Source organism: Kwoniella shivajii, chromosome 11, assembly GCF_035658355.1.
Source record: "Kwoniella shivajii chromosome 11, complete sequence".
Classification (NCBI taxonomy): Eukaryota; Fungi; Basidiomycota; class Tremellomycetes; order Tremellales; family Cryptococcaceae; genus Kwoniella; species Kwoniella shivajii.
Genome location: NC_085918.1, coordinates 670,443 through 696,103, shown reverse-complemented (window position 1 = coordinate 696,103; position 25,661 = coordinate 670,443). Strand labels below are relative to the sequence as shown.

At 42.6% G+C, this 25,661-nt stretch overlaps 8 protein-coding genes across 8 annotated transcripts; 6 read left to right on the top strand and 2 right to left on the bottom strand.

The window, feature by feature from the left end:
- Positions 1 to 204: 204 nt before the first annotated feature.
- Positions 205 to 4,140, top strand: IL334_007671 (uncharacterized protein; the record flags this gene model as incomplete). The annotated part of the gene is made up of 15 exons (XM_062939361.1): positions 205 to 544; positions 634 to 808; positions 870 to 1,058; positions 1,120 to 1,396; positions 1,464 to 1,566; positions 1,621 to 1,697; positions 1,759 to 1,966; positions 2,037 to 2,494; positions 2,552 to 2,692; positions 2,757 to 2,876; positions 2,939 to 3,070; positions 3,137 to 3,258; positions 3,309 to 3,394; positions 3,457 to 3,742; positions 3,813 to 4,140. The coding sequence occupies 15 exons, from the start codon at positions 205 to 207 to the stop codon at positions 4,138 to 4,140; spliced, it is 3,042 nt and encodes a 1,013-aa protein (XP_062795412.1).
- A 491-nt stretch (positions 4,141 to 4,631) lies between these two features.
- IL334_007670 (uncharacterized protein) lies at positions 4,632 to 8,182 on the top strand (the record flags this gene model as incomplete). Its single annotated transcript, XM_062939360.1, has 16 exons — positions 4,632 to 4,789; positions 4,918 to 5,036; positions 5,149 to 5,191; positions 5,246 to 5,327; positions 5,418 to 5,456; positions 5,557 to 5,698; positions 5,787 to 5,817; positions 5,877 to 6,051; positions 6,107 to 6,160; positions 6,223 to 6,701; positions 6,766 to 6,835; positions 6,931 to 7,082; positions 7,175 to 7,270; positions 7,331 to 7,376; positions 7,442 to 7,555; positions 7,679 to 8,182. 16 exons carry the CDS (start codon positions 4,632 to 4,634, stop codon positions 8,180 to 8,182), a joined length of 2,304 nt encoding a protein of 767 aa, XP_062795411.1.
- A 363-nt stretch (positions 8,183 to 8,545) lies between these two features.
- Positions 8,546 to 9,767, bottom strand: IL334_007669 (uncharacterized protein; the record flags this gene model as incomplete). The annotated part of the gene is made up of 2 exons (XM_062939359.1): positions 8,546 to 8,858; positions 8,959 to 9,767. 2 exons carry the CDS (start codon positions 9,765 to 9,767, stop codon positions 8,546 to 8,548), a joined length of 1,122 nt encoding a protein of 373 aa, XP_062795410.1.
- A 359-nt stretch (positions 9,768 to 10,126) lies between these two features.
- Positions 10,127 to 11,446, top strand: IL334_007668 (uncharacterized protein; the record flags this gene model as incomplete). Its single annotated transcript, XM_062939358.1, has 3 exons — positions 10,127 to 10,832; positions 10,898 to 11,205; positions 11,324 to 11,446. The coding sequence occupies 3 exons, from the start codon at positions 10,127 to 10,129 to the stop codon at positions 11,444 to 11,446; spliced, it is 1,137 nt and encodes a 378-aa protein (XP_062795409.1).
- Positions 11,447 to 11,916: 470 nt separating this feature from the next.
- Positions 11,917 to 15,156, top strand: IL334_007667 (uncharacterized protein; the record flags this gene model as incomplete). Its single annotated transcript, XM_062939357.1, has 8 exons — positions 11,917 to 13,141; positions 13,238 to 13,433; positions 13,495 to 13,588; positions 13,643 to 13,816; positions 13,875 to 14,283; positions 14,344 to 14,682; positions 14,749 to 14,820; positions 14,885 to 15,156. The coding sequence occupies 8 exons, from the start codon at positions 11,917 to 11,919 to the stop codon at positions 15,154 to 15,156; spliced, it is 2,781 nt and encodes a 926-aa protein (XP_062795408.1).
- Positions 15,157 to 16,390: 1,234 nt separating this feature from the next.
- On the top strand, positions 16,391 to 21,107 carry IL334_007666 (uncharacterized protein; the record flags this gene model as incomplete). The annotated part of the gene is made up of 11 exons (XM_062939356.1): positions 16,391 to 17,356; positions 17,427 to 18,479; positions 18,541 to 18,750; positions 18,810 to 19,034; positions 19,107 to 19,565; positions 19,643 to 19,843; positions 19,905 to 20,150; positions 20,213 to 20,315; positions 20,374 to 20,558; positions 20,623 to 21,004; positions 21,076 to 21,107. 11 exons carry the CDS (start codon positions 16,391 to 16,393, stop codon positions 21,105 to 21,107), a joined length of 4,062 nt encoding a protein of 1,353 aa, XP_062795407.1.
- Positions 21,108 to 21,594: 487 nt separating this feature from the next.
- Positions 21,595 to 23,287, bottom strand: IL334_007665 (uncharacterized protein; the record flags this gene model as incomplete). Its single annotated transcript, XM_062939355.1, has 4 exons — positions 21,595 to 22,093; positions 22,201 to 22,259; positions 22,343 to 23,125; positions 23,195 to 23,287. 4 exons carry the CDS (start codon positions 23,285 to 23,287, stop codon positions 21,595 to 21,597), a joined length of 1,434 nt encoding a protein of 477 aa, XP_062795406.1.
- A 369-nt stretch (positions 23,288 to 23,656) lies between these two features.
- On the top strand, positions 23,657 to 25,044 carry IL334_007664 (uncharacterized protein; the record flags this gene model as incomplete). The annotated part of the gene is made up of 9 exons (XM_062939354.1): positions 23,657 to 23,777; positions 23,835 to 23,880; positions 23,937 to 24,060; positions 24,132 to 24,251; positions 24,313 to 24,321; positions 24,382 to 24,431; positions 24,501 to 24,609; positions 24,687 to 24,758; positions 24,868 to 25,044. The coding sequence occupies 9 exons, from the start codon at positions 23,657 to 23,659 to the stop codon at positions 25,042 to 25,044; spliced, it is 828 nt and encodes a 275-aa protein (XP_062795405.1).
- Positions 25,045 to 25,661: the final 617 nt, after the last annotated feature.

Below are 25,661 nucleotides of genomic sequence, written 5' to 3'. Positions count from 1 at the left end.
ACGTAAAACAGTCTCAGAAAGCAGAAAGCAGAAAGTCGCGTGTCGAGTAAACAAATCAACAAATAATGCCTTCTTCAGCAACAAAATCACTTGGATGACAGATTGTAGTTGGATTGAATACTGAATCTCATCACATATATCCAAACCAGAACGTAGAAGTATAAGCTGATCGAGCTGGCCTAGAAAGGATTTCATTCCGTCAAGATGGTAGCTGTTTCATCAGGTAAACAAAATCGTTCAAGAGCATTAACACCTTCTTTCCTAACCGATTCACTTCCAACGCTTCTTCCACCAATATTCGAACAAGTCCAACATACGACTGCCAATCATCGTAAAAATATCGTCTCTCTCCATAAAATCCAAAATCAATGCTCTACCATAACTGAGAACACTCCTAAAGGAATCAAGCTACTCGGAGAAAGGGCTTTCAACAATGGATTCATCGAAATGGTCAATCGAGTTTTACCAGTGAAGAAAGGTGTAAGCGTTGCAGATAGAGTAGTGAAATTTATTGCTGGATACGTTGCTTATGGAACTGAACAAGGTAAGTATAATGCACTTACAGCTGTGAAGCTTGATACATTGAGCTAGTATCTCATATACACCCTGTCCTGACTTCCATATCTTATCTAGATGCGGCAAATAGACCTGAGGGTGAAGATGAAGAGGATGTCGAAACGTTTTCATCAAGATTCGTAACCAAATTACTCAAACATCTCTTAGCTGGAATGGAGGCGAAAGACAAGAATGTCAGGTTCAGAGTCACTTTATTGACCGTATCTATGATCAACGGTTTGGGAGAAATGGAGTGAGCCGTCCATCACTATCAACATATTATCTGATACCACTAATCAAGCATTTGATTGTAGTGATGACCTTTATGTTGTACTTCGAGAGTCACTTCTGGATCGATCGAGAGACAAAGAAGCCGCCGTGAGAGTACAAGCAGCCTTAGGATTAGCTAAATTACAAAGCGGTGAAGATGAGGATGAACTGGAAGAAGGACAAGAATCATTAGGCGAAGTTCTACTAGATCTATTAAGATTTGATCCTGCAGCGTGAGAATACAATCTCAACTGTGCCATACGTTGCCTCTCGCTGACTCTCCAACGTGTATAGGGAGGTTCGACGAGCTGCTTTGTATAATCTTCCTCGAACACCAACGACTCTGCCACATATCTTAGCTAGGACAAGGGATGTTGACCCGATTTTGAGACGAACGGTATACGCAGGTTCTTTGTCAGCTTCTGCACTTCCTGATGCTAGGGTACTGTCTATCGCACAGAGAGAAGAGATTGTTAGGAACGGTCTAGGCGATAGAGAAGGGAACGTACGAAAGGCCGCTGCGGGAATGTTGGGTGGATGGGTAGATTTGGTGGAAGGAGAATTGATCGAGGTAAGTATATATAACTCAAACATTGAGATTCAAAATGCTATCCAGACTGACTTGAATCGCAATCCAGTTCTTATCTCGTTTCGACGTTGTTTCTAGTCAAGTTGCGGAAGAAGCCCTAATCTCGGTATTTGTTACAAGGCCTGATTTACTGGATACAATTGAATTTGATGGTAAGCTGGGTAGTCTGAAAACCAACACACAGCAGCAGCTTATCATAAATCCAGAGACATTTTGGAATTCGCTTACTCCCGAAAAGGCGTTTTTGGCTCGAGTGTTCGTTGATCATTGCATCTCAAACAAGGTACGTCAATTCCTGGTCGTATCAAACATTGAACGGCACAACTGATATATACAATCTGCAGGACGAAGCTAGACTCGAGGAAGTACTGCCGGTCGTAATCGCTCTCGCTTTCTGCATTCAAGATGAATATAACAAATTGGTCGGATCGACCGATGATGGTAATGAAGATGTCACAGATCGAACGTTCATCGTCGGGGAACTACTCAAACTCGCTGTCAATCTCGATTACGCAGATGAGATCGGTAGAAGGAAGATGTTCCAGCTTGCTCGTAAGTCGATCCGTGTACAACAAATCCGCGTGTTATATCAATGTTAAGCTCATGCCTACTTGCATATTAGGTGAAATGATATCGCAAGCAAACTTACCGGAATCATTGATTCCCAAATGCCTCGATGTCTTATCTAAAATTGCAAATGGAGAAAGAGATCTGATAAGAGTGGTAGTTGATGTGGTGACTGAGCTTCGAGAAGGTGGAGAAGCAGATGACGATGAGCCTCCAATGGACAGTCAGATGTCTTCAGTCAGTGATCAATCAATGATTCGACGTCGATCCGTCGCGACTCAACGAATCAATTCCCAAGATCCAGAAGAAAGGATGAAAGCTGCCCTAATAGATCTCAGATGTCTTTTGATCTGCATAAGTCTGTTGGAAAGGGTGAATACGAATCTACAAGATAATTCAGTCTTTCATGGTTTGTTACCGGATCTCATCATTCCTGCAGTAAGGAATAAAGAAGAACCGGCTTTGAGGGATCAAGGATTAATTTGTTTAGGTCTTTGTTGTATGATCGACGCTGTAAGTCGTTATGTCGAGATTGACCACGAACAATATTAGCTTACCCTCCTGATACAGAAAATGGCGGCAAATTCGTTCGGGCTGTTTATCCAACAATTGACGACCGCAGATGATGAGTTGAAAGGTAGAGTTTGTCAAGTAGTCTTCGATCTTTTGATGGTACATGATATCAATGATCTAGTATCTAAGACAATGGCGGTACGTGCCTATATGTCTGTCATATTGATCGATTGAAAGCTGAAATCCAAATGTTGCATTTCAGCCGGATAAAGTTGTTGAATTGGTCAGACATGTACTCAGTCAAGATTCACCTGAAGTTCAAGCTGTTGCTTGTGAGGGTGTTGCCAAATTGATGTTAGCCGGTATGATCTCGGATGAGACGGTACGTTTTTCACGTACATTTGGATGTGAATATCAGCTGATCCTTGTGCCTCTTGTGAGCAGGTTTTGCAATCGCTTGTATTACTCTACTTCTCCCCGGAAACAGCGGACAACCAATCACTTCGACAGTGCCTGACTTACTTCTTACCTGTATACTGCTACTCTTCAGCTGGTAACCAAAGGCGAATGCTTTCTGCAAGTGCAATTCTCCTGATTATGCCCCCGACCTGAATGCCCACTGACCAAGTCTGATATGATCAGATCTTCTCCGATACCTTCAGTCTTCTATCTCAACTCTCGGAAGAAACTGAAGATGAGGAAATGCCTCCTCTCGCTCAAATGGGGTTGATGATGGTTGATTGGCTTGATCCTCAAAAAACTGTGTAAGTCAATATCTGAGCTACCAATTGGAACACTGCTGATAGATATGTAGCGAGAGGGAAGGTGCAACAATAGATACCACCGTTCATCTCGATTTGGCGGAGGCAATGTTGAAATCGATTTTGAGCGAAACGTCTAGTGAGTTGAACGAGGATGGAGACAATGACCAATGGATCAGCTGACAGATCCATTTCAATCAGAGGAAGTGCGTAAAGCATCAGTAACCTTCCTATCAAAATTGAATCTCCCAGAAGCGGATGACAGTACTGTAGATAGTTGGAGATTGAGATCACTGCTAGCACTAGTCAATGCGATACGGGCTAAGCGACCTTTCGGAGATGCGTCTTCCAAGAATTCTCTTGTCAGATTCGAAGGAACCGTACTGAAGAAGTATCCCGAACTAGAAATATTCAACGAAGACTCCTTCAGAGCTGAAGGGAGTGAAAATGTAAAAGTGGAAGAATTGTTTGGTTTCATAGATGATGTGTGAGTTTCCCTCGTCCCCTTTGAATCAGATAACTGCGTGAGCTGATCAGATTGATGGGGGGATATTCAGTGAGGAGAAAGATATCGATGCTCAATCTGAAATCGGATCTAGACGAGGTAAAAGAGCAGGTTCAACCGCATCTGCGCCCAGAAGAGGTGGCTCTAAAGCAAGAGATTCAGTCACCCCTGCTCCTTCAGATATAGTGTCAGATGAAGAAACTCCAAAGAAATCGAGATCAACAAGTAACGCCAGGAGTAAGAAAAGTAAGATGCAACCTGTTGATGAAGAGAGTGAGGATGAGGAAGAAGAAGTAGAAGAAGAAGATACGGAAGTTGAAAGTCTATTAGATGAAGCTGAAGAAGAAGACGATGATGATGAAGATGAATTGGCACTTTAGATTTGGGAATTTCGGGACATTTTCCTCATGGATTAGTAGTAGTTGATGGTTGATAAAAGATCTCTTCCTTGTATCAAATGTATCATCCTTGCTTCTGCTTTTGGACATATACCTGATCTCGCTTGTCATCCTCACCGCCGGCTACAGCATCCCCCTCAACCCATCCCTTTCAGGGAGGAATGTGAGATACTTTTCACCTTTTCACTGCGTAGTAGTACATTCAAACCCCGCTTATTGACCGTCACCGTTAAACCCGGAGTCCCATTGATTCATTTCTTCATATTCATTTCATACACCCCATACGATCATACGATCCGAAAGATATTAGTTTTGTTTTCACCTCACCAGAAAAATGTAATAATATCTCTTTCGCGTTTCTGCTGCAATTCAGTTCAATTCCAACGACAAAGGCTTCAGTGCTTCTGTATACTTGTTCGTCCCATAAAATCGTATATTCTTGAACCTAAGGGACGAAAGAGAGGACACACAACATGTCTATCACTACTACCACTACCACAGGAGACGTGCCTTCTTTCCCTGTAACTCAATTGACAGCCAAGGATATCACGATTCAAGGTAGACATTTCGTTGATCCTCACGGTAGAATCCTAAGTCTCAGAGGAGCGAATATTAGTGGATCAAGTAAAGTGTAAGTCAAGATTTGATTATTCTTCGCTTGTCCCACGTCCCACGCCGTTACCTCCGCACCTGATACTCGAGAAGAGAAGAGATGAGCTGATTGATTGATTGATTGCTTGATGGAAATGGATGATTCAGACCATCGAATAAACCAAAGATACACGATCATGCTCAGGTCACTTATGTCAATAGACCATTCCCATTAGAAGAAGCTGATGAACATTGGAAAAGACTCAAGTCATGGGGATTAACATTCTGTACGTCACCTCACGAGTTCTCATCTCATGTCAATCTCGTTATTTGTCTCTGGACAAAGAAGGGGAATGAATAAAAAAAGCTAATCTCTCACTGTGTATACACGATGAATAGTAAGGATAACAGTCACATGGGACGCAGTCGAACATGAAGGACAGTAAGTCGTACTACACACCCTATCGTGTCGCATCGTTGCTGAAGTATTCCTTAGGGGTATATACGATCAAGAGTATCTCGATTACCTGAGAAAGTTATTACAGAGTATGGAGAAATACGGTTTAGTAGCTTATGTTGTAAGTCCATCGATTATTCATCCATCCTCCTGTTTTCTTTACTCGTTTCAATCTTCCGATTACTCTAGTACTGACGAAAAAGAGTGATAGGCTATACATCAAGATGTATGGTCAAGGTATTCAGGAGGTGTAAGTCTATCGTTTTTAAACAGAAATCGAACGAATTCCAAAGAAGCCTTTACTGAATTTCATCTGATGAATCGCATTTTCATATCTGATATAACAATAGTCCGGTGCACCAGGATGGACACTTTGTGCAGCTGGATTTGACCTTTCAAACGATGGTGATAATCTTGCTTTGTCAGGTGCAGCTTTCTTGGATGGTATTAAAGGTGGTAGATTATCTGGTGAAAGAGGTTTATGGCCTACCGGTGAGTTCTTCACTAATTGTATAAAATCATTAGCCTTTCAAACGGCTTTAGTATAAGAAACTTACATACACACATGTATGATTGATAGGATATCAAAAGCTTGCTGCAGCTAGTATGAAGTAAGTCCACCCTCTTCACTCTACACTCAAAAGAACTCCAGGCTAATGCGCTCACTTAGCACACTCTTTTGGGGAGGTGAAACTTTCGCTCCTTCCTTGACTGTCTCCAGTATTGCATCCGATGGAAAGAAGAAAAAGGTCAACATACAAAACTATCTCCAAGATGCCTTCTTGTCAATGTTTGGTAAATTGGTGGAAGCTGTTGGCGATGTTGAAAGTGTAATGGGTTTCGAGGTAAGCGTACTGAAATACACCGTGTATTCGTAGCTGACAGACATTGCAACTTCAGCTCATGAACGAACCTCATCCTGGATACATTGGACTCTCCTCCATACATGAATGGGTAGGTTTGTTGCTTCTCAAACAAGTTGAGAGAACGCGATACTGACACTCGTGGATGTATAGAACTACAATACAGATCTTCATTTGGGTACTTTCCCTTCACCATTACAGTCGTTCTCCATGGGTTCAGGTCATCCAACTTCTGGAGTTCCAGTGTATACCAGAACTTTCCCATTCCCCACGAAAATCTCAAGTTACACAACAGCTAATCCAGAAGGTGTATCAGCATGGAACAAACATTCATGTCCATGGGAAAAAGAAGGTGTTTGGAGATGGAGTCAAGCTAAATCTTCAGCAATAGCATTACAAGAAGATTATTTCACCAAAAATCGTAAAGGTGAAAAAATCGATTTCTATAATGATTTCTATTTCCCTTTTGTACAAAAATGGGAACAAGTTTTGAACCAACATCAATCATCAAAAGCGACATCTAACGGAAAACAAAAAGAAGTAATGAGAATGGTTGAGACTATCCCTAATGAATATTGCCCAACTTGGGATGAAGATAAAAGACCTTCCAATATGGTTTACACTCCTCATTGGTAAGCACTCATTTCCCGCTTGTTGACCAATGAATACAAAGATGACTGACTCCTTTTTATATAGGTACGATCTCAACGCTTTGTTCAAAAAGCAGTTTGGAAATATGACCGTCAATGTACAAGGCTTATCTAGGGTGAATCTCAGTATCGCTTCATCGCATCATATGCTGTCCTGTTCTACGTCAAAGCTCTACTAAATATTGAAGCTGACCACCATTTCAACCTACAGGGAATGTTCATCCTCAAAGCCCTATACTTCGGTGCCAATGGCGCAAAACTAAACTACGCCAAACAGATCAAAAACCTTGTCCTTGAAGCTAGACTCAAGCTCGGTGCTGTACCTGTGGTCATTGGTGAATGTGGTGTACCCATGGATCTGAAGTGAGTAAATTCGTCGGAACTCAACGAGCCTCGCTGGTTTAATCTATTTGGAGTTCATTCCTCAGATCATCTTCGCTGACCAAGTCATGCAGTAACGAACATGCACTGAAGACCGGAGATTGGAAATGGCAAGAAAGGATGATGGATTCACTCATTTCCGCTATGGAAAGTGCGAATGTAGGGTTCAAGTGAGCTCCTTTCTCCTTCCCCATTCTTATCGTTGCGGAAGCTGACGCAGATACGAATAGCTTGTGGACATATAACCCAGCAAATAGGGACGATATCGGAGATGACGTGAGTTGGTGTCATATTCCATATTATACGAAGTTGAAGGCTGATAATCATGTATAAAAATATAGTGGAACGCTGAAAACTTCTCTTGGTATTCTGATTACAATCGATCGCTTGCGCTCAAGAAAGCTGAAAATTCAGAGGACTTTGATGCTGGAGGAAGGCTGTTGGATGTAATCGTTGTAAGTGGAGAGCAGCCTTTTTCAATCTCATCACTTTTCTTGTCATTCATACTACGAAGATGCCCCTGCTCTCGCGTGTGATCTCATCAAACGCTTACCACACCACTTTTCTTACATGCATAGCGTCCTTATGCCGTGGCTACAGCTGGGACACCACTTTCTTCATCATACGACTCCGAAGCTGGATTGTTCACTCATCGCTACACTTCATCACTGCGCATCACGACTGATTCACCTTCAATCGAGGAAGTGACTGAAATCTTCTTACCTTCAAGAGTCTACAAGCGGATAAATGAGGTTTCATTCTCAGCTTCCATAGGTGGTAAATTGTTATTCGATTTATCTAAACAGAGGGCTTTCGTATGGTTCGAGGATCCAAACTATCAAGTTGATTTAGGACCAAGAATCAATTTTGGAGAGAAAACAAGAACTCGTCGTGTAGACATCTGGGTTAAAGGGAAATCAATCAAAAATGATAGTTACTCGATTCCACAAATCATTTCGATTTTGTTGTTCGTCGTGGTTGCTATTTTGGGTGTCAGGTATGCTCAAGAGATTGAATGGAACAAAGAAGAAAACGCCTTGAAACATCATAGAACACCTGATAGAAGTTGGTTTAAGGCTTAATTCGACTACACCTATAAGTGTGCAAGGGAGATGAATAAAGAATGCTTCTGCTCGAATGAGGGTTGAGCGAAAATAATTCGGAGGGTGAGGTCAATAATGCAGTCACAATCGTATTTGTTTTGATGCATGAGTTTGGCTAAGAATGGCTTAGTGTATTGCGATGATACATGATTTGGCATGAATACATTATGTGATGAGTGATTGTATTTGTACTTGTACTCGTTGAAGATTCTATCTGTCTTCTACCTCTTGCGTATAAATCATTCGCGAATGGGACCTGACTACTCGTGTCGTTACTAGCGACAAGGAAAAGTTACTCCAGAAATCAGACGTCTATTCATCTGCCTTTATACAGATCAACCTCTACTCTCCTTTACCACCTTCAACTTCCCTACCTCTTTCCTCTTTGAGCTGTTTCATCATTTCCTCTCTTTTTTCTCTAGTTTCTTTTACTCTTTTCTCCCAATATCCCCTGAGTTTACCCAGCATCTCGGTAGCGCCTCCTCTTTCTATTTCCTTGGAGAACCTTTCCAGTGATCGAAGTTGTGCACCATCGCTGAATGAGGTAGAATACAATTTGAGCAAGTTGTAAGAGGGTGTGAGCAGGTTAGAGAGAGTATTGGGTATTGAGAGGATCGGATGGAATATCGTCGATAAAGGTAAATGAAGGAGTGAGCTATGTAACGTTTTCATCGTAAGATTAGCTCTGTTTAAATGTGACAAAACACGAATCGTCAAAGAGATATACGATCATTCATAAACGGAAATTTACTCACCCATGATCACCCCAATCTAACCAAACCCATCCTTCACCTTCTTTCCTTTTTTTACCTTTTACAACACCACTATCTACACCTCTTGATATTGAACCGAAATCGTATTCACCATCATCCCATTCCAATTCTTCCATATATCTACCTATTACACCATCAGGAGTACCTTTTATGTATATAAACGAATATGGATCGACCTTTTTCCGTAACGCCTCAAACGGGATCCTGTACCATGGTACATCTGATGATGATGATGATGATGATGATCCGCCACCAGCATCAATCGGGGTTGATCGATTCGGGTTGGAAGATATCGATGGACGTAAACGTTTTAGCTGTTCTTCTCGAGTTAAAATAGGTTGTCTTTTCCTCAAACAGAACATTCTACATAAAGGTCTAATTCCATCTGTTTGCGAACAGAACGAAAAGCATCTTTCTGGTATTCTGGGAGGTTGCTGTATCACCCCTTGAGTAATAGATGACGTAGACGAGGATGAAGACGATGAGGATGATTGAAAATATGATAATGATGGATCGTACTTGGATGCTAATGCCGATGCTGTATTATTAGGTAAAGAAGGTAATAGTGGATTTGACGGATTAGGAGATGAAGAAGATGATGGCCGGTTATACAGTGATGAAAATAATTTCGAAGAAGAAAAGAAATCTTGATCGTTGTTATTGGATATTGTAGGTGGAGGAGGAGAATTGGATGGTGTAGAAGAAGAAGAGTAAGGTGGATGAGTAGGTTCAGGATGATCGGTAGATGCAGGAGCGGACGAGTCGCGGGAATGGGGTGAAGGGGATGACATCGTCTTTTTCTACGTCGATGTTATGAACAAGCACAGATGATGATGTAGAGGGTACGATGGTGATTGTCTTCAACTATCGCAATTCCATGTAAGCAAAACATCTAAATCCGATTCGTGATTCATATATCGAAGGATCTTGCCACTGAAACGATACTTACGTAAACGGCCGATTTGCAGGCCGCGGCGCGCCTGATTTGATCACAGTCCGGAAATGTCGCGCCTAACTTGCCCTAGTCCCCGCCAGTCAAGTTCTAATTTCAAAAGTTGACACTTCCAGACATGTTCAAAGGTACAAATTCTCATTTGTCAACTATTCACCTCCCATTTCTACCTTATCGACTGCTACTAATTCCCCCAAGATGTCGACGCAAGCTGCTCCGCCAGACGAAATACCTATAGAGAAGGTAGATGATACCATCAACTCATATCCTGATGCACGAGAATCCGATGGACCTGAATTATCCGCTCCAGAAGCGAACATGACAGATGTACCTGGACCTTCAACTACATTCATCCCTAGACAACCTTCACCGCCTCTACCTAACTTAACAACTCGACCTTTCCCAGCGATAAATATCGATTCAGACTCAGACGATGAAGATGATGAACCAATAGCTACATTACCAATTTACTTGTCTTCAACACTCTCACCTCATTTTGATATATATCAATATCCATTACAACATCGATCTTTATCCGTTCCCACCTGGGCAAGGGATAGGGGAAAAGAAATCTCAGCTAGAGTAAAAGAGAAGTTTGGCAGAGTCGAAATTGAGATACCGGTAGATGCAGGTCAAAGTTATTGGAGAGAAGAAAGAGCGAGAGATTTAGGTTTCGTGACCAATGTCAAAAACGCAAACGGTGGTGAAGATGATATCGTAGGTGGATATGGTTTTTCTGGAGCAGGTGGAGGTGGTTCAAGTTCGAAAGAAAAGTCAAAAGATAAAAAAGGAAAAGATAAGAAATCATCATCGAAAGATAAAGAAAAATGGGGTGATAAAATGAGATTAAGAAGTGAACCTGTACCGAACGCAACAGGTTATTATTCAGGCGTTATTCGAGAAGGTCGGTATCATCTTCTTACACATCTTGTTGAGGAGACGCTGATTGATGCTCGTTATGTATGACAGGCGCTCTTCACCTGCACCCGATATCTAAAGTACATCAATTTCGTACTTCCTTGACGTATCTAGATGATGCAGATGAGAAAGCGAGAGAGAAACCGAGTAGACGCATGAATGGAGATTCAGATGATGAAGGTAAAAAGAAACCTGCTCCAGGTCCAGTGAAAGATCTGAGACCTCAGAGGAAATTGTTGGATGAAGAAGATAATGATGGAAGTGGAAGTATAAAAGATTTCAGAAATAAAATGTGGTGGATGGCTAAGAAAGAAGAAGAAGATCACTGGGTACCATACCATTGGAAATCCGGTGTCGAGGTATGTCCTTCTCATTTTACTTCTCTCTTGCTCGACCTGCTGTCTTCTCCTCGTCGAGATACTTCATGTCGAGCTCACAAGAAAACCAAGAGCTGATCCGCCTTTGTGCTCATCGCAGGACGACGGAGTGATCGAGGCTCTTGAGAAATTGGTCCTTCCAGAAAGTAAGAGGGAAAGGTTGACATGCAAGACCAGAGCTTTAGATTATCTTGATAGACAAGATAAACTCCAGATTGTGTAATGCGAGCGAAGTGATACGCTTCTTGGTCGCATTGAGTTGCCCCATCCAACCTCTGGAACGCTGTCTGCGTTGTACATATTTCTCCTTACGATATCTATATGCATGCATACGATTATACATGTGGCCTATACTTCACGGATACATGCATCTATGCAGTGGACATCCAATGTGGGTGGGTACCAATATGACATTATCGACGCGGTCTGTGATGATGATGATGATGATGTAACAATGTATCTTTGTCATTATTATTATTATCAAGTCGCGCCTTGTTTCCTTTTTTCATGTTTTCCACCCGAAAACCCAATCTTTCTGTTGCTTGATTTTCCTTGTTTCTTTCTCATATTCAGTGACCATCAACGTATCTTTCCTTGACCTTGACTCTTGAGTACAAGCTCTTGAAAAGCGTCGCCTGGTCTTGTCGGGGCGGCTCATAAAACTTGTTGAATCGGAATAGCGAATAAAAAGTCATGACCTCCATATCCGCATCACTGTCACCACCAGCATCAAGAATAACAACATGGCCACTTGAATTTGAAGAATTTGATGCTTCTTCCTCGTCGCGTCCATCTCAACGACTAGCTGTACCTTCCCATAATCCAGTATCGACATCCAATGGTACTTCGCGTTCAAACAAACGTCAACGTGAAGGATCCAATTCCAATTCACCTAAAAGACAATCACAATCGAAACGCGTAAATAGATTAAGGGAAGCCACACCTATAGATGATGATTCAAATACAAATACCTTCTTACATACATTGGAAGTTGATCAATATGCAGAGGGAACGGGAACGTCTTCTTACCGAATTATGGAAGATGAAGGTCAAGGAGTAAACGCCTCTGGACCAGCATCAATTTACCCAACTACTACAGGAGCAGGACCGAGTTCATACGCTCATGATCAAGATGATATCCGTCAATGTATAGAAACGAGCGAAAATGATGAAGGTGAAGGTGAAGATGGAAGTGTCTTATTTTCAGAACAAGCTGGAACTGGTAAAACTGAAGTCGAAGAAGATCAAATGGAAGAACAAGAAAATGACACAGGGGATCAAACAATCGTAATGGATGAAGAAGGTAAACATCGACTTGAAGAACATGAATTTTTCGTTGAAGAAGAAGAGGATGACGACGAATCTCGACAGTCTCCGGAAGAAGGAGATTTAGAAGGAGATGAAGAAGATTACCTTGTTGAATTGGAAGAAAGTCATGAACCACAAGATTTGGTGGAAGAACAAGTAGACTCTATCCAAATTGCACACAAACCAATTCCATTAAATATTGATTCTAGACATACGATGCCACCACCATCTGCAGAAATTACCGTGCAAACTCGAAAATCAAGTTCTTCACGACAAGCAAATTCCGCTGGTGGCATGCATGATCAAATGACACAAGTGATAGAAGGTTTAAAAGGTGTAGCGAATTCAATTCCACGTTCATCAAATGCACAGTCTTTCGTAGATTTAAATGAGCAAGCTTGTTCTGATAATTTTGAGGAAAGAAATTCACCTGAAAGTTATCATTCAGGTGATTCAGATGAATATGAAATGGATCATCGTCCAGTTCTGGAGAGAACAGCTGTTAAAAGGGATATAAGGCATCTTACAGATAGTTTAACAATTCTGAGAGATGGCATTGAAGGTTTGGAAGGTTTTTTACCATATCGTGTAGTGGATAGATTAGGAGAAGGTAAGTCTTTTTTTCTCGCTCTCTCACTCGCATCACTTTCTTGTCGGAGAAAGGGAGAAAAAGGATCGGTGACTGATAATTTTTGCTTTCTGAAAGGTACTTTCTCGTCGGTATATCTTGCTCATGATTGTCTAAATCACACCTATTCAAATGAGTACTGGAGCGGGAAACCTGATAGCCCATATCTTGATGTTGATAATCATGGAGAAGTCAAAGTTGCCCTCAAGAAGATATTGGCTACTAGTAGTCCGGCAAGAATCGAGAATGAACTGGCTATTCTTGAAGCTCTAAGGTCAGCTATTCTGCCTGGCTCAGTGCGAGTGAAACAAGCTGACGTGTCCTCATGTCTGCAGAGGTTGTCGAAATGTTTCGCAACTAATCAGTGCTTTCAGAGAAGAGGACCAAATCATAATTGTACTACCATTTCATCGAAGTGATGATTTCAGAGTGAGCTAGCAATCAACATATACAGCACTGAGCATGACTAACCCAGACATGAAGCATTTCTATCGACATATGGACCCACCACATATACGGTCTTACCTTCGAAGTTTGTTCCGGGCTTTGAAAGATATTCACAAGCGTGGTATCGTTCATCGCGATGTCAAACCAGCAAACTTCCTTTATGACTACGAGACTGGAGGTGGTGTTCTAGTGGATTTCGGTCTTGCAGAGGTACGCTCCTCCCTCATTTCGCTTCCATTTTTCTGTACATGGCTAATCAGTGTGACAGCGGTATTACCCTCCACGTAAACCAACATGTCAACATTCCCCTGCAACGCCCTTAGCCCTTCATGGCTCGAGGATCAAAACCAGTGAGACGCCCGTTGTGGAACAAGCTGTTTATGACGCCCGTAAGAAGACCAAGCAAGGCGAAGGACGGGTTGGCTTTCCTCATGAAGATAAGAGACCGAGTATCAAGACGAACAGAGCTGGTACAAGAGGTTTCAGAGCTCCTGAAGTGCTGCTCAAATGTCCAGATCAAACGGTAGCAATCGATATCTGGTCTGCGGGAGTTATGCTTCTTTCAATTCTAAGTCACAAATTTCCCGTCTTCAACTCAAGTGATGACATCGAAGCTTTGATGGAGATCGCTGCCATCTTCGGCAGAGGTCCAATGGAAAAATGTGCTCTTCTTCACAGTGAGCCTCTTCTCTACCATTTAACCGTACTTGAGTTCGAGCTTATCATAACCGTGTCAGACCGGACGATCATCTCCAATGTTCCTACTCTCGACTCTCACCCACCAACCCTCGCTTCTTTAGTCCTGAAACTCAATCCTCATATATACACACCGCATATGACTAATCCTACCCCCAAGGACGCTCAGGAGCATATAGTAGCGATTGATCAAACTATTGACCTGTGTAGTAAACTCCTACGATTGGACTGTACGCGAAGACTTACAGCTGCTCAGGCTCTTCGCCATCCTTTCTTAGCACCTAGAGAAGGAGAAGAGGACGAAGAAGAAGGTAGAGATGAGATAGTAGATCCTTTGGATGGGAAATGCGGGGAATTGCATCAGGATGAAGATGGCAGACGTAAGTTTAGCTGCAAAATCTCGCCCCACAGTCCAAGACCTCCGGTAGCTGAAATGAGTGAATCAGATCGAGCATACCTACATCCTGATATGCGAGATCTATCTTTCGGACAAGGTATACCTCCTTCTCGTGATTCACGTAAGTACAACAGTACTATCGCGTTCTCGAAAGATGTAATATGCTGATTATCTGTCAATCATAGTATGTCCAGAACATGAGCATTATCAAGAACGGTTCCAAATCAACCCACTTGTCACTCGTCGATGGGTTACTCAAGCTGCAGAAGATGAAGATGGCGATGCTGATCCTGAAATGGTAGAAGATGATGAAGGTGAATTCGTTGTGGAAAAGCCAATCAACACGAGTTCTTACAACGAAAATCGAGCTTTGAGAGAAAGAGATATAAACGCTCAATTCAGAGGAAGAGCAGTTTTGATCGATAAGAAGACAGGAGGTATAACAACGAATCATTAGGGTTGCATAGGCACAGACAGACACATCACACATTAGCATTTTACATCTTACATTTCCCTCTGTTTTCTCAATATTATTGGCTACGATCGATATCCTTGTTGCATATGTATATCCTCAGTGGCATGTTTCTCTTATACCTCTCTACCACCGTTGCCCGGTGGTGATACAAAGCAACTCAGATAAAGGAAGAAATAAGCTCATTGAGGTGGAAGTAGTATGATGCCACATTTGATTGTTTGATTGGACCCGATAAATCGATCTACGGGTGAAAGAATGAAAGAATTGATTCATCAACGCGCCTTTCTATCATCCGATTGCACTGAAGCAACTTCTAAAGATCATTCTCATATCCTTGTCCTAGTATCATATTCAGCATTGATAACTTGTCTTGATCCCCCTTCTAACCAAAGAAGGAGAGGGATTAGTCACTAAATACCCCCCATATAAACGATATACACCTTCGAGGTTCACGCATTGCGAGGTCAACGACGACGGATCGAGATTGATATCTTCATAGAATAGGTATATATATAAATAAAGTCACAGGGTCAGACTTAGGAATAGTAAATAAGCTGACTGGGAGGTTTCTCTGCTCTGTTATCAAGCACAGTAAGTCCATTAGTTTTTGTTCATGATGTTGTTATTTGGCAAAGCCCACCACCTAGTACTCTTTTCAAATCACTCTTGGTTCCGTTCAGAAGGGACGGAAGACCCAAGACAAACGCCATATGGCCTCTCTTACCTTTGTCTTGCCTTTTCCCGGTTCTACCCCACGAAATGATTCATTTGTACTCGACTGGTGATATATCTTTGGATATGAGACACACATCAAAGGCCACTGTCAAACATACTCATTCAGCCTTCCTCCTTTCATTCAAATATAGATATATACTCCACCTCTCGTCTTTATTGATCTTTCTCCCTCCTTACTCCTTGGTCTTTCCTCGCTCTCCTATTGACTTTGGCCTTCTGTTCTTGATATCCCTTCTATACATATCCGAGATTTTGGTTGATCGACTTGCTTACTTCTTCCATCGTTTCTTAGCTTGTCAAGCTTTGCCTGGTCTCTCTTCACCTCTTGTCCATCGACAAATACCAGAGAAAGAATACTTCAAGATACCTCGAACGCGTACTTGAAATCACTGTGAATAATTCAACATCGATACCCCATATCCAATATAAACCGCTTGCCTCCATTTGACCGAAAACACGAAGAAATCGTAGGACATTCAAAATGGATCTGTATACTACTTCTTTCACGTATCATCGACCATCACCTCGATCTATACGACCTTCAAGTTCACCTTTACCTTCATCTCTTGCTTTACCTGGATCAGGTGTTATCCCGACTATACCTCTTCCAAATGTCACTTCTGCAACTACTCCACCTGGTAAATCATCTTCTACGACCTTGACCACCGCTGGTCAAGTTGAGAGAGATTGGGCGGCAGTCCAGAAGATGTGCCTTGATATAACGACACGTGAAGGATGTTTAGTAACAGTCACAAAAGAATCGATTGGAGTAGATCTAGCTACATCATCAAATGGTTCAATAGATGGTACCAGTAACACCAATGTTAACATCAATGGAATCGGAAGTGGTAATCCTGACTCGCCTATACCATCAACTACAACTTGGAATTTCCATCTATCAGGTGGATATCAATCTGTTATGGCTGCAAGAGGGGCTATACTACGTGAAACTCCAAAAGATAATAGAACAATATTAAAGGTTGCAAGGACTGAAATCTTAGAATCTCCTTTAGCAACTATAAGTCCATTGAAAGCTGACGTCAAGAGAAGATTGGACGAAATAGCTTTAGATAGTAAAGCTCATATAGCGGTCTTGAATGTTGAAATACCTGGTGCAGGTGTAGGTGGTACTATACTTGCTACCGCTGATGGTCAAAACGCGACACAATCTACTCAAACTGAAGGAGAAACAATCATATCAACAAAAACAAATTCGCAAAGAGAAGGAAGTGCTGGACCTGAAAATACCAACGGGACCGTTTCAACAGAGACATCTGCGGCTCCTTCGAATCCCCTTTCTAGTGATCCTCTAGCTACTATCCCTCCCCCCAACGCACCAGTAACCTACGGTCTTGAGACTGAGCGGATGTGTGAATTGGTCATTACTGGTCCCCTGGAGAGTGTCGAAGTGGCCAAAGTCAGACTACTAGTCATGCTAGACGAACTCGTAAGTCAATTAACGGATCACGCTTCCGCTCTCTCTCCTGAATGCTCACCTTTTGCCTTCTCCCAAACAGAGCGGTCTTCATTCAGAAGTATGCGATATCGATTATAAACTCCACAATATCATCGCTTCTCGGAAAAGAGGTGTCATTCAGTCGATCCAGGAAGAAACAGCCACCAACATATACTATCCCACCCCCCTTGTTGGAGTACTGAATCCACCTCAACCAGGTCAACAGCAAGGAGTCGGATATCGGGGTTTGAATAGCATGGGCATGCAGCCTACTGGAAATGTCGGTATGCAAATGACCGGAGGTATGGGTCCAGGATCCACACCTGGACCCCCACCCGGACCTCATGGCCCTGGTAATATGGGCATGAATGGAATGAACGGAATACCTATGGGAATGGGAGGCATGAACGGCAACTTTCCACCACAGCAACAACACCATCATCATAATCAACATCAGCACCAACACCCTCAACAGCAACGTAATAATGCTCCACCTATCTACAATCCTCATCAACATGTTCATTACCCTTATCAACCCCAACCCCTTCATATCGACCCTTCGACTACAAGAGGGATGCCTTACAATGGGCCAGGAATGCAGTACCCGATGCATGGTCCACCACCCCCAGTGTCGGTCAATCATACGGGTATGTCATCGATGCATACTGGCTATCAAAGTATTCCAAACAGTCGAATTGCATCACCCATGCCACCTAACATACATCATGGCATGCAAGGTATGAACATGGGACATGGTCATGGACCCGGCCATGGCCACGGTCACGGTCATGGACCTGGTCCAGGAATGGGGATGGGTCCAGGTATGAACAACATGCCTTATAGTCAACACGGACATGGAGGACATGGTCAAACTCACATGCATGTAGGTATGGGAGGTGGACCTATGGGTCCGGGTATAGGAATGGGTATGGGTCAAATGAATGTTGGAATGGGGCCGAATATAGGTCAATATGGTAATGGACCTCATCCAGGTCTTAGTGTACATGGAGGAGAACAAGGTCTATTGGGGAAAGCAAATCAAATCTGGATTACTGGAGAATTCTTTGGCGTACAAAGAGCCAGAGATATGCTCCTGAATGTTGCTGTCCAAAAAGTGAGTCGGTTAATCCCTTTCCTACGATACTTTAGCTGATAATCATGTCCGATGATTTCAGAGTAAACTCGTCATCTCCCGAGACACCGCCATTCTTCCTAGGAAATTGGATTGGCTTCTTACTGAACGTTTGGAAGAAGTTAAAGGGATAATGAATGACAATGGGACTTACATCCAAGTGCCTTCTGTGGGTTCACAAGCGAGTTTGATCACTGTATTTGGTGATCATCGGGTGAACATTGAAAGAACAATAAGAAGTGTGATGGGTCTGGTTAGTTTGACACTCTTACGTTTCTGGTAAGACGTCAAGGCTTACATCTCCTTATTCAGGCATGTCAATTTTATGTCGCCTCTTTCTGGCTTCTGCCCATCTCGTTCGATGTACTCATGCCACAAGCGACCCTCAACCCTGCTCAGATGCAGCCTATCCTCAAAGGTATAGCACATGCGACAGGAGCAGAAGTGGTATTCAAGTCAAACTGTTTCGAGATGCACGGCTTGGAACAGGAAGTCAGAGCGGCTGTCATGATGGTTCTTGAGCTTGAGGCTATCCATGTAAGTCCATTTGAACTCTGCGCACATAACAATTATACAAGGTTGCCTTACTGACGGATGGTCCATTCTTAGAATTTCCACCATGAGATCCGGTTCCAGATTGAATTGGCGAATGAACACCGAGAGTTCATTTCTGGGAAGAAGAATGGTAAAATCAACAAAATCATGAAGATGGCAGGAGTCAAAATCAAGTTTGAGACTTTCAATGATTACAATTTCTTGATGGATGTATCTGGATCTGATTTAGGTTCATTACAAGGTTTATCAATGTTACAAGAAGAACTACCTGCCGAAGTCTCATTCCATGTTCCGGAAAGTTATCACAAGAGGATCATAGGTGTCGGAGGCAAGAACATTCAAAGGATAATGAAGTTATACGGGGTCTACGTCAAATTTTCGAATGCTGAAGAATTCGCAGCACTAGGTGGATATATAGATAATGAGGATAACGTAGTAGCTAGAACTCCAGCTAAGAACGCCATCAATCTGGAAAGTCTTAAACAATCCGTAATGGAGTTGGTCAACCCTAAGGTAAGTTGTACTATCCAGACATCGTATCAACAAGAGCGATTAATCATGCTCGAGCTAATCAACCTTGTTCGAAATAGGATAAAGATTATACTGTTGAGAGTGTTTCAATACCTCGCCGATATCATCGAACTCTTCTAGGAGAAAAGAGTATATTCATCCATGATATCGAACAAAAGACCAATTCAGTCGTCCGATTTCCATACAAGGAAAGTGCAAGTGATATCGTCACTATATTCGGACCCGAGTCTCAAGTACATATCGCAGCTGCGATGTTACTGGTCAGTCACCCGCTCGTCACGTACTTCAAGCGATTCTCACTGACTGAAATTGTATGAATAGGATCACGTACCATTCGAAGCTGATCTTCACGTTCCACCTAATCCCGAACTAACTCGTCTAGTCACCTCGACAGATTTCATTCTGTTCACCGAACGAGTCAAGAGGGATCATCAAATCGCCATCGTACCTTCTGCCAAATTCGGTCAAGGCGATGAGGCAATCTTCAAATTCAGATGTCAGAGAAGCAACATTGACTTCTTAGGAACAGCTAGAGATGCTCTGGAGGAATGGCTAGGTCAAAACAAGGTACGTGACCACATGTATACCCACTTAACTTGTTTTGACGCTAATCGCGATTGTGAATACAGATCCAGGTATACCCGTCCAACGCTACGAAAAGGGTTGATTCTTTTACCGATGCCTTTTCTCACTTCAACAGTAAGCTTCTAGCTACCGGTGCTAACAACAACGGTAGGTTTTTCGTTTGGGTCGTAGACGAACTCTTCGGTAGAGCTAACATGTATTACAGAAGCGGAAGGAGAATCCCTTGTCGAGCGACGACAACGACCTGTCACTGTATCCACGGATGTGCGAGCTCTTTTCAATGGTCCGGGCGGGCCCTATCGTTCCACAGATGATGGTGCACTAGGATTTGCTGGACCATTGAGCTACCAAAACCCCCAGAGAGGATCGGATCTCTGGCCAGGATCGGCAGTAAGTAACCCCAGCCTTCCTATTAATTTAGTGGGCCTGATGCTGAGTAACGACACGTTCTCAGCAACCCACTCGAACTGAATCTGATCATTCCAAACGAGATTCGGATCCCATCATCCAAGATAGAGTTCGACAAGCATCAACCGGACATTCAAATACTCATCCACCTCATCCTCATAGCCAACCTAGAGTTAATCCAGCGATGAGGCACCAGTCACTTGATATATCACATATGAATTTTTCGAGATCCTTGTCAGGTACTTCAGCTTTTGGTCCCATGCCACCTTCGCCTACGGCTGCCAATTCTAGTCCTAACACTGCTACTGGACCTTATTTCCCTCATGTAGGACCCCATCCGATAAGAGCAAACGTAACGGGTAGGGGTGGATACGGAGGTGTCGGTAATGCCACTACACCCGATCAAGGTGTTGAAGGTGTCACTCAAGGTAAATAATTCTACCGATTTCCAGCTGTCGAAACCTCAATACTGATATATCTGTACGTGGTCCATTTGTAGGGTTGAGCAATGTTCAAGTTTCACATCAATGATTGAAGCAATGTCCACTTTCTGCGATTCTGCGGATCAGCATGGAACCTCCCTCTCGCATATCATATTCTTCCATCTCAACAACATATACCCAGGAACGTTCTATCCGATTCTCCTCATTTTGATTCCTCTCGTCTTTCATTTTACCTTTTCATACTCGGAATATCTTCACCCTGCACAATTTCAAATACATATTCATTTTAGTCAATCGAATCAATCAGAAAAAAAAATATCAAGCACTTTCATTCCTCATATCTAGTATTCATCGTCATTCTTCCTAATCATCGTCTTTGTCTTCTTTTTGGTCTCATATTGAGCAAGTTTAAAGCAAGTCCGCTTGAAATGCTTTTGGACTGTTACTTGTTCTACGCACAAAATATGCACAGAATATGCAATGATGTTTAGCATGATTTCTTCTGCTCCTCTCATTCCTATTTACAAAGATGCATGATGTCGATTGTGCGACCTTTTTACAAACAGACCATCTATCTATACCTTTTCACCAAAACCATTTTCGACCAAAATACTCAAACAGCTTTCTATGACTGCCAAAGCGTGATCACATTGATCTTTTGAGACAGTCAAAGCAGGAACTAATCTTACTGCATCTGAGCCTGCGGTTAAAAGTAATAAACCTCTTTCTCTTGCCAATTTGACTAACTCCGAAGGTGCTTTTAGATCTTTGAATGCTATTCCCCTAATTAAACCTCTGCCTCGTAATTCATCGTTGATCAATTCAGGGAATAATTTAGGTAACCTTCGAATGCCTGTATCGAGATGAGTCGAAACGGATTTAAGGTTTTGTTGGAATGAAGGATTTGATAATCTATCTAAGACGTGAACACCGATTGCTGTTGCTAATGGTTGTCCACCAAACGTGGTACCGTGCATTCCTGGTGAAATGATTTCTGCAATACTTGATCGCACCATTATGGCTCCAATTGGAAATCCATTCGATAGAGGTTTGGCCATGGTGATGATATCAGGTCTGGAAAATGTAAAGCAGTCAGTGTATGAAGGTAGACAGAGAGATGCAAACGACGGGATGCAAGGAAGAGCAACGACGTGGGAGAGAGCGAAATGCAATCCACTTACTGAGCCTCGATGGGGAATTCAGAATGAGCCCACATCGTTCCTGATCTGAAAAGACCACACTGATAGGTCGCAGTAAACAGGATCAGCCTTCGTTCACTATCATTTCCATTGAAAACATTCCTGGACTGGGGAATCGACTCACCTGAATTTCATCATAAATCAAAACAGCCCCTACTTCCCTTGCTCGCTTTGCTAATTTTTGGAAGAATTCAACTTGTCCTTCACCTACACCACCTTCACCTTGAATTGGTTCAACTATTATACCACAAGTCTTTTCATTAACTAATTCATTGATCACATTTTGATCTGTCTCATTGTATTTTCCAACTTTGACACCTGGAATTAATGGTGCGAAAGGAGCTTGATATTTTGGATTAGGTGTACAACTTAATGCACCCATTGATCTACCATGAAAAGCATTTGTGAAACAAACAATTTCAACTTTATCTTCTGATACAGTTTTTCCTATTGCTCTGGCAAATTTCAATGCTCCTTCATTCGCTTCAGTTCCTGAATTGGCGAAAAATACCTTGCCATTTTTCTCTTCACCCTTTGATCCTAAACCTACACTTAATCCTAATCCACCGTGTTCTTTCGTTTTCTCGACTAATGATTTAGCGAGTTCTCCAGCATGTTCATTCCAGTATATATTGGACGCATGGCTGATTTTAGATGATTGTTCATTAATCACTTGATTGACTCCATCGTCGGAATGACCTAATGCCGTTACAGCAATACCAGCTGTGAAATCCAGATATTCACGATTCGATGAATCCACTAGTGTGAGTCCTTTTCCATGGGTGAAGAGTAATGGTGGTCGGACGTATGTATTGAGCAGATACTGCGAATGGTCTTTGATCAATTCTTGTGTTGATGCTGGAGTCGAAGAGTCTGGATGGGTGACTTTGGTGAATGATGAGTTCGGCTGTAGGGGCGATTGAGTTACAGATCGTAAGCATACTTTTCAAATGAGTTAGGGCTGAAGTACACTGACCTTCAGCTCAGTAGCGTAACCTCTGGCCAAGGGATATCGAACAGACCTCAACGCTCGTGGTCGAGCAAGTCGGATCATTGCAGGAGCAGACATGACGAAGGATAATACAAGGACGGGCGGGATTCGCTGTGCGGTGTCGGATTCACTTAATATCGAGTTATGAGGAAGTGGGTTGTGAGGTCTCTGTATAGCAGTGGAAGCATGGAGAAGAACAATGATTCTCAAGATGATCTGTTAATATTTTCTTTTTTTTCCCTCTTATCTCAAATCTCGCGTAAGATTTATTCTTAATCTTACTTTCTCAATTTTTGACTCGGATCGTCGTCTTTCGTATCTTCCAGCGGAACCAAATCCAATCTCCGCATTCCTTCCTTTCGGTCCGTCATTCCGCATACTTTGGTACATGTACACATCTGCTATTCCATTGATATAGTTTTGAAAGCATCTGAAGCAACCGCAAACATGTTGATCAAGACATCTTACAGAGACGTGCCCACCAAGGCAAATGGAAGAGCGGGGACCATCCGAATCTACTTGGTGGAACCCAATGTCCCAGATTATCCTCAAGCCAAATTCCCAGGATGTGAGCTGAGGTCGTTCCGTTACATCGGGTGACTGGCGCTGACTAGTCATCAAATAGGTGTCGTCTTCTCAGAGATATACCAAGTAACAGGTCCGGTAGAAAGGCGAGCTAATCTATCAGTGTTCCACCGTCATGTCCCAAGCTTACATCTTCACATAGATTCGCAAGTAATATCGCCAGTGAAGGATATATCGTAGCTCTTCCATCATCATTCCACGAATTCGAAGGTCCCGAAGCCATCCCTTATGACACTGAAGGAACAGATCGAGGGAACAAATACAAGGTGAGCTCATTCATATTTCGCTCACGGCACTTCTCCCGTGAATTGCAACTGACGTTTCTTCTTCTACCTAGATCGAGAAAACTGTGGACGGTTATGACGAAGACGCAACCCTCTCCGTTGATCTCTTGTGTTCATTGGATAATTGTACAGGTAGAGTCGCCTCTACCGGTATGTGCTTAGGTGGTCATCTGGTATGTAGTACATATCGCTTGACCGTGCTCGAGAAGACATGACTGATTTATGTTTGCTTAGGCTTTACGGGTAAGCTGAACTCAAACAAGAAGTCGGCATCTCAGAACCTCTGACTCTTGAGTTATACAGTGCGCCTTTGATCCACGAGTATTAGCATCTTTCTGTTACTTCGCTACAGAGTGAGCTAAGCTCCCAAGGAGTCTCATTTCAAGATGATCGAACAGCTAACGAATTTATCGACAACATAGCGTTCATTCTGCCACACTTGGTAAAGGCAAATCAGACGATACATTGATCAAAATTCGAAAAGGAGATTTGGCAGGTAAGGGAGAGGTGACAATGGTCTTCGGGAAACAGGTTAGCATATCTTCTATCTTCTTTTTTGCTTAAACAGCGTACAATGGAAGCTAGCTGATGTGAGAATGATTATTTAGGATACACATGTTGATCGTGATGGAAGAAGTCTGATCAGAGATACATTAGATGCCGCTGGACTGACATTCACTGTAAGTTTGGATCTCTCTCGTTTACAATGATTGGATATCCCATGTTATAATTTAGACCAATTAGCACTACGTTTCGTCGTATGCGGAACTCCGTTGACGCCTGTTCCAGTTTATGGAAGTTCAAGCTCAGCATGCTTTCATCCGAGATGAATCCTCCAAAGGAAGGTGGGATGCCGCTTTATCAAGAAGTCTGTTTGGAAACATGATGGAATTGTTCAATAGGACAGTTGCCAGAGATTTGGGTCCTAGAATTGGTGGCGGTGCGAAACTGGAACATGTGTGTTAGGGACCCAAAGCAGAGATCGCACAAGGGGAGGATCTGAGGTAATACCCAGTAATTTTGATCGATGTACTGTGGTAAAGACCCTTAAATCGTCAAGTCATTACGTCGAGCACATGTCGACGTTTGGAGCGGAAGATGGCATGATTCAAAGGCGCTGTATGTTTTGGACGTTTGATATCAAATGTGAGATCGTTGTCCTGCTATGAAAGCCACCTCCATACGAAAGTCTCGGATGAGTAACGGGTAGTGATCCAAAAATGATTGCATTGGGGTTTCAAAATACATGTCAGCAAATTTTCTTTACCAAACCAACGAAATTGATTCCCGTTTTTTCCCTTACTTGCCGTGAAGGCATGACCCTGATACCTTGCAGAGACAATACAGGGTGTGCACTTGCACGTCTTTACTCACGCCTGACAACGCGTACGTAGGTGGTGGTGGTGGTGGTGACATCCCAATGATAATTCTAGAACCGGATGTCTTACCGTATTTTTCAGAAACTGGGGAGACACAATTGAGGCGTTTTATATGCATATTATCTGAAAACATCGGTTGCGAAAGCTTCGTGATTCGTGAGATCACAGGAAGAGGGGCATCTCTTTTGACTGACGCTTCTGTAA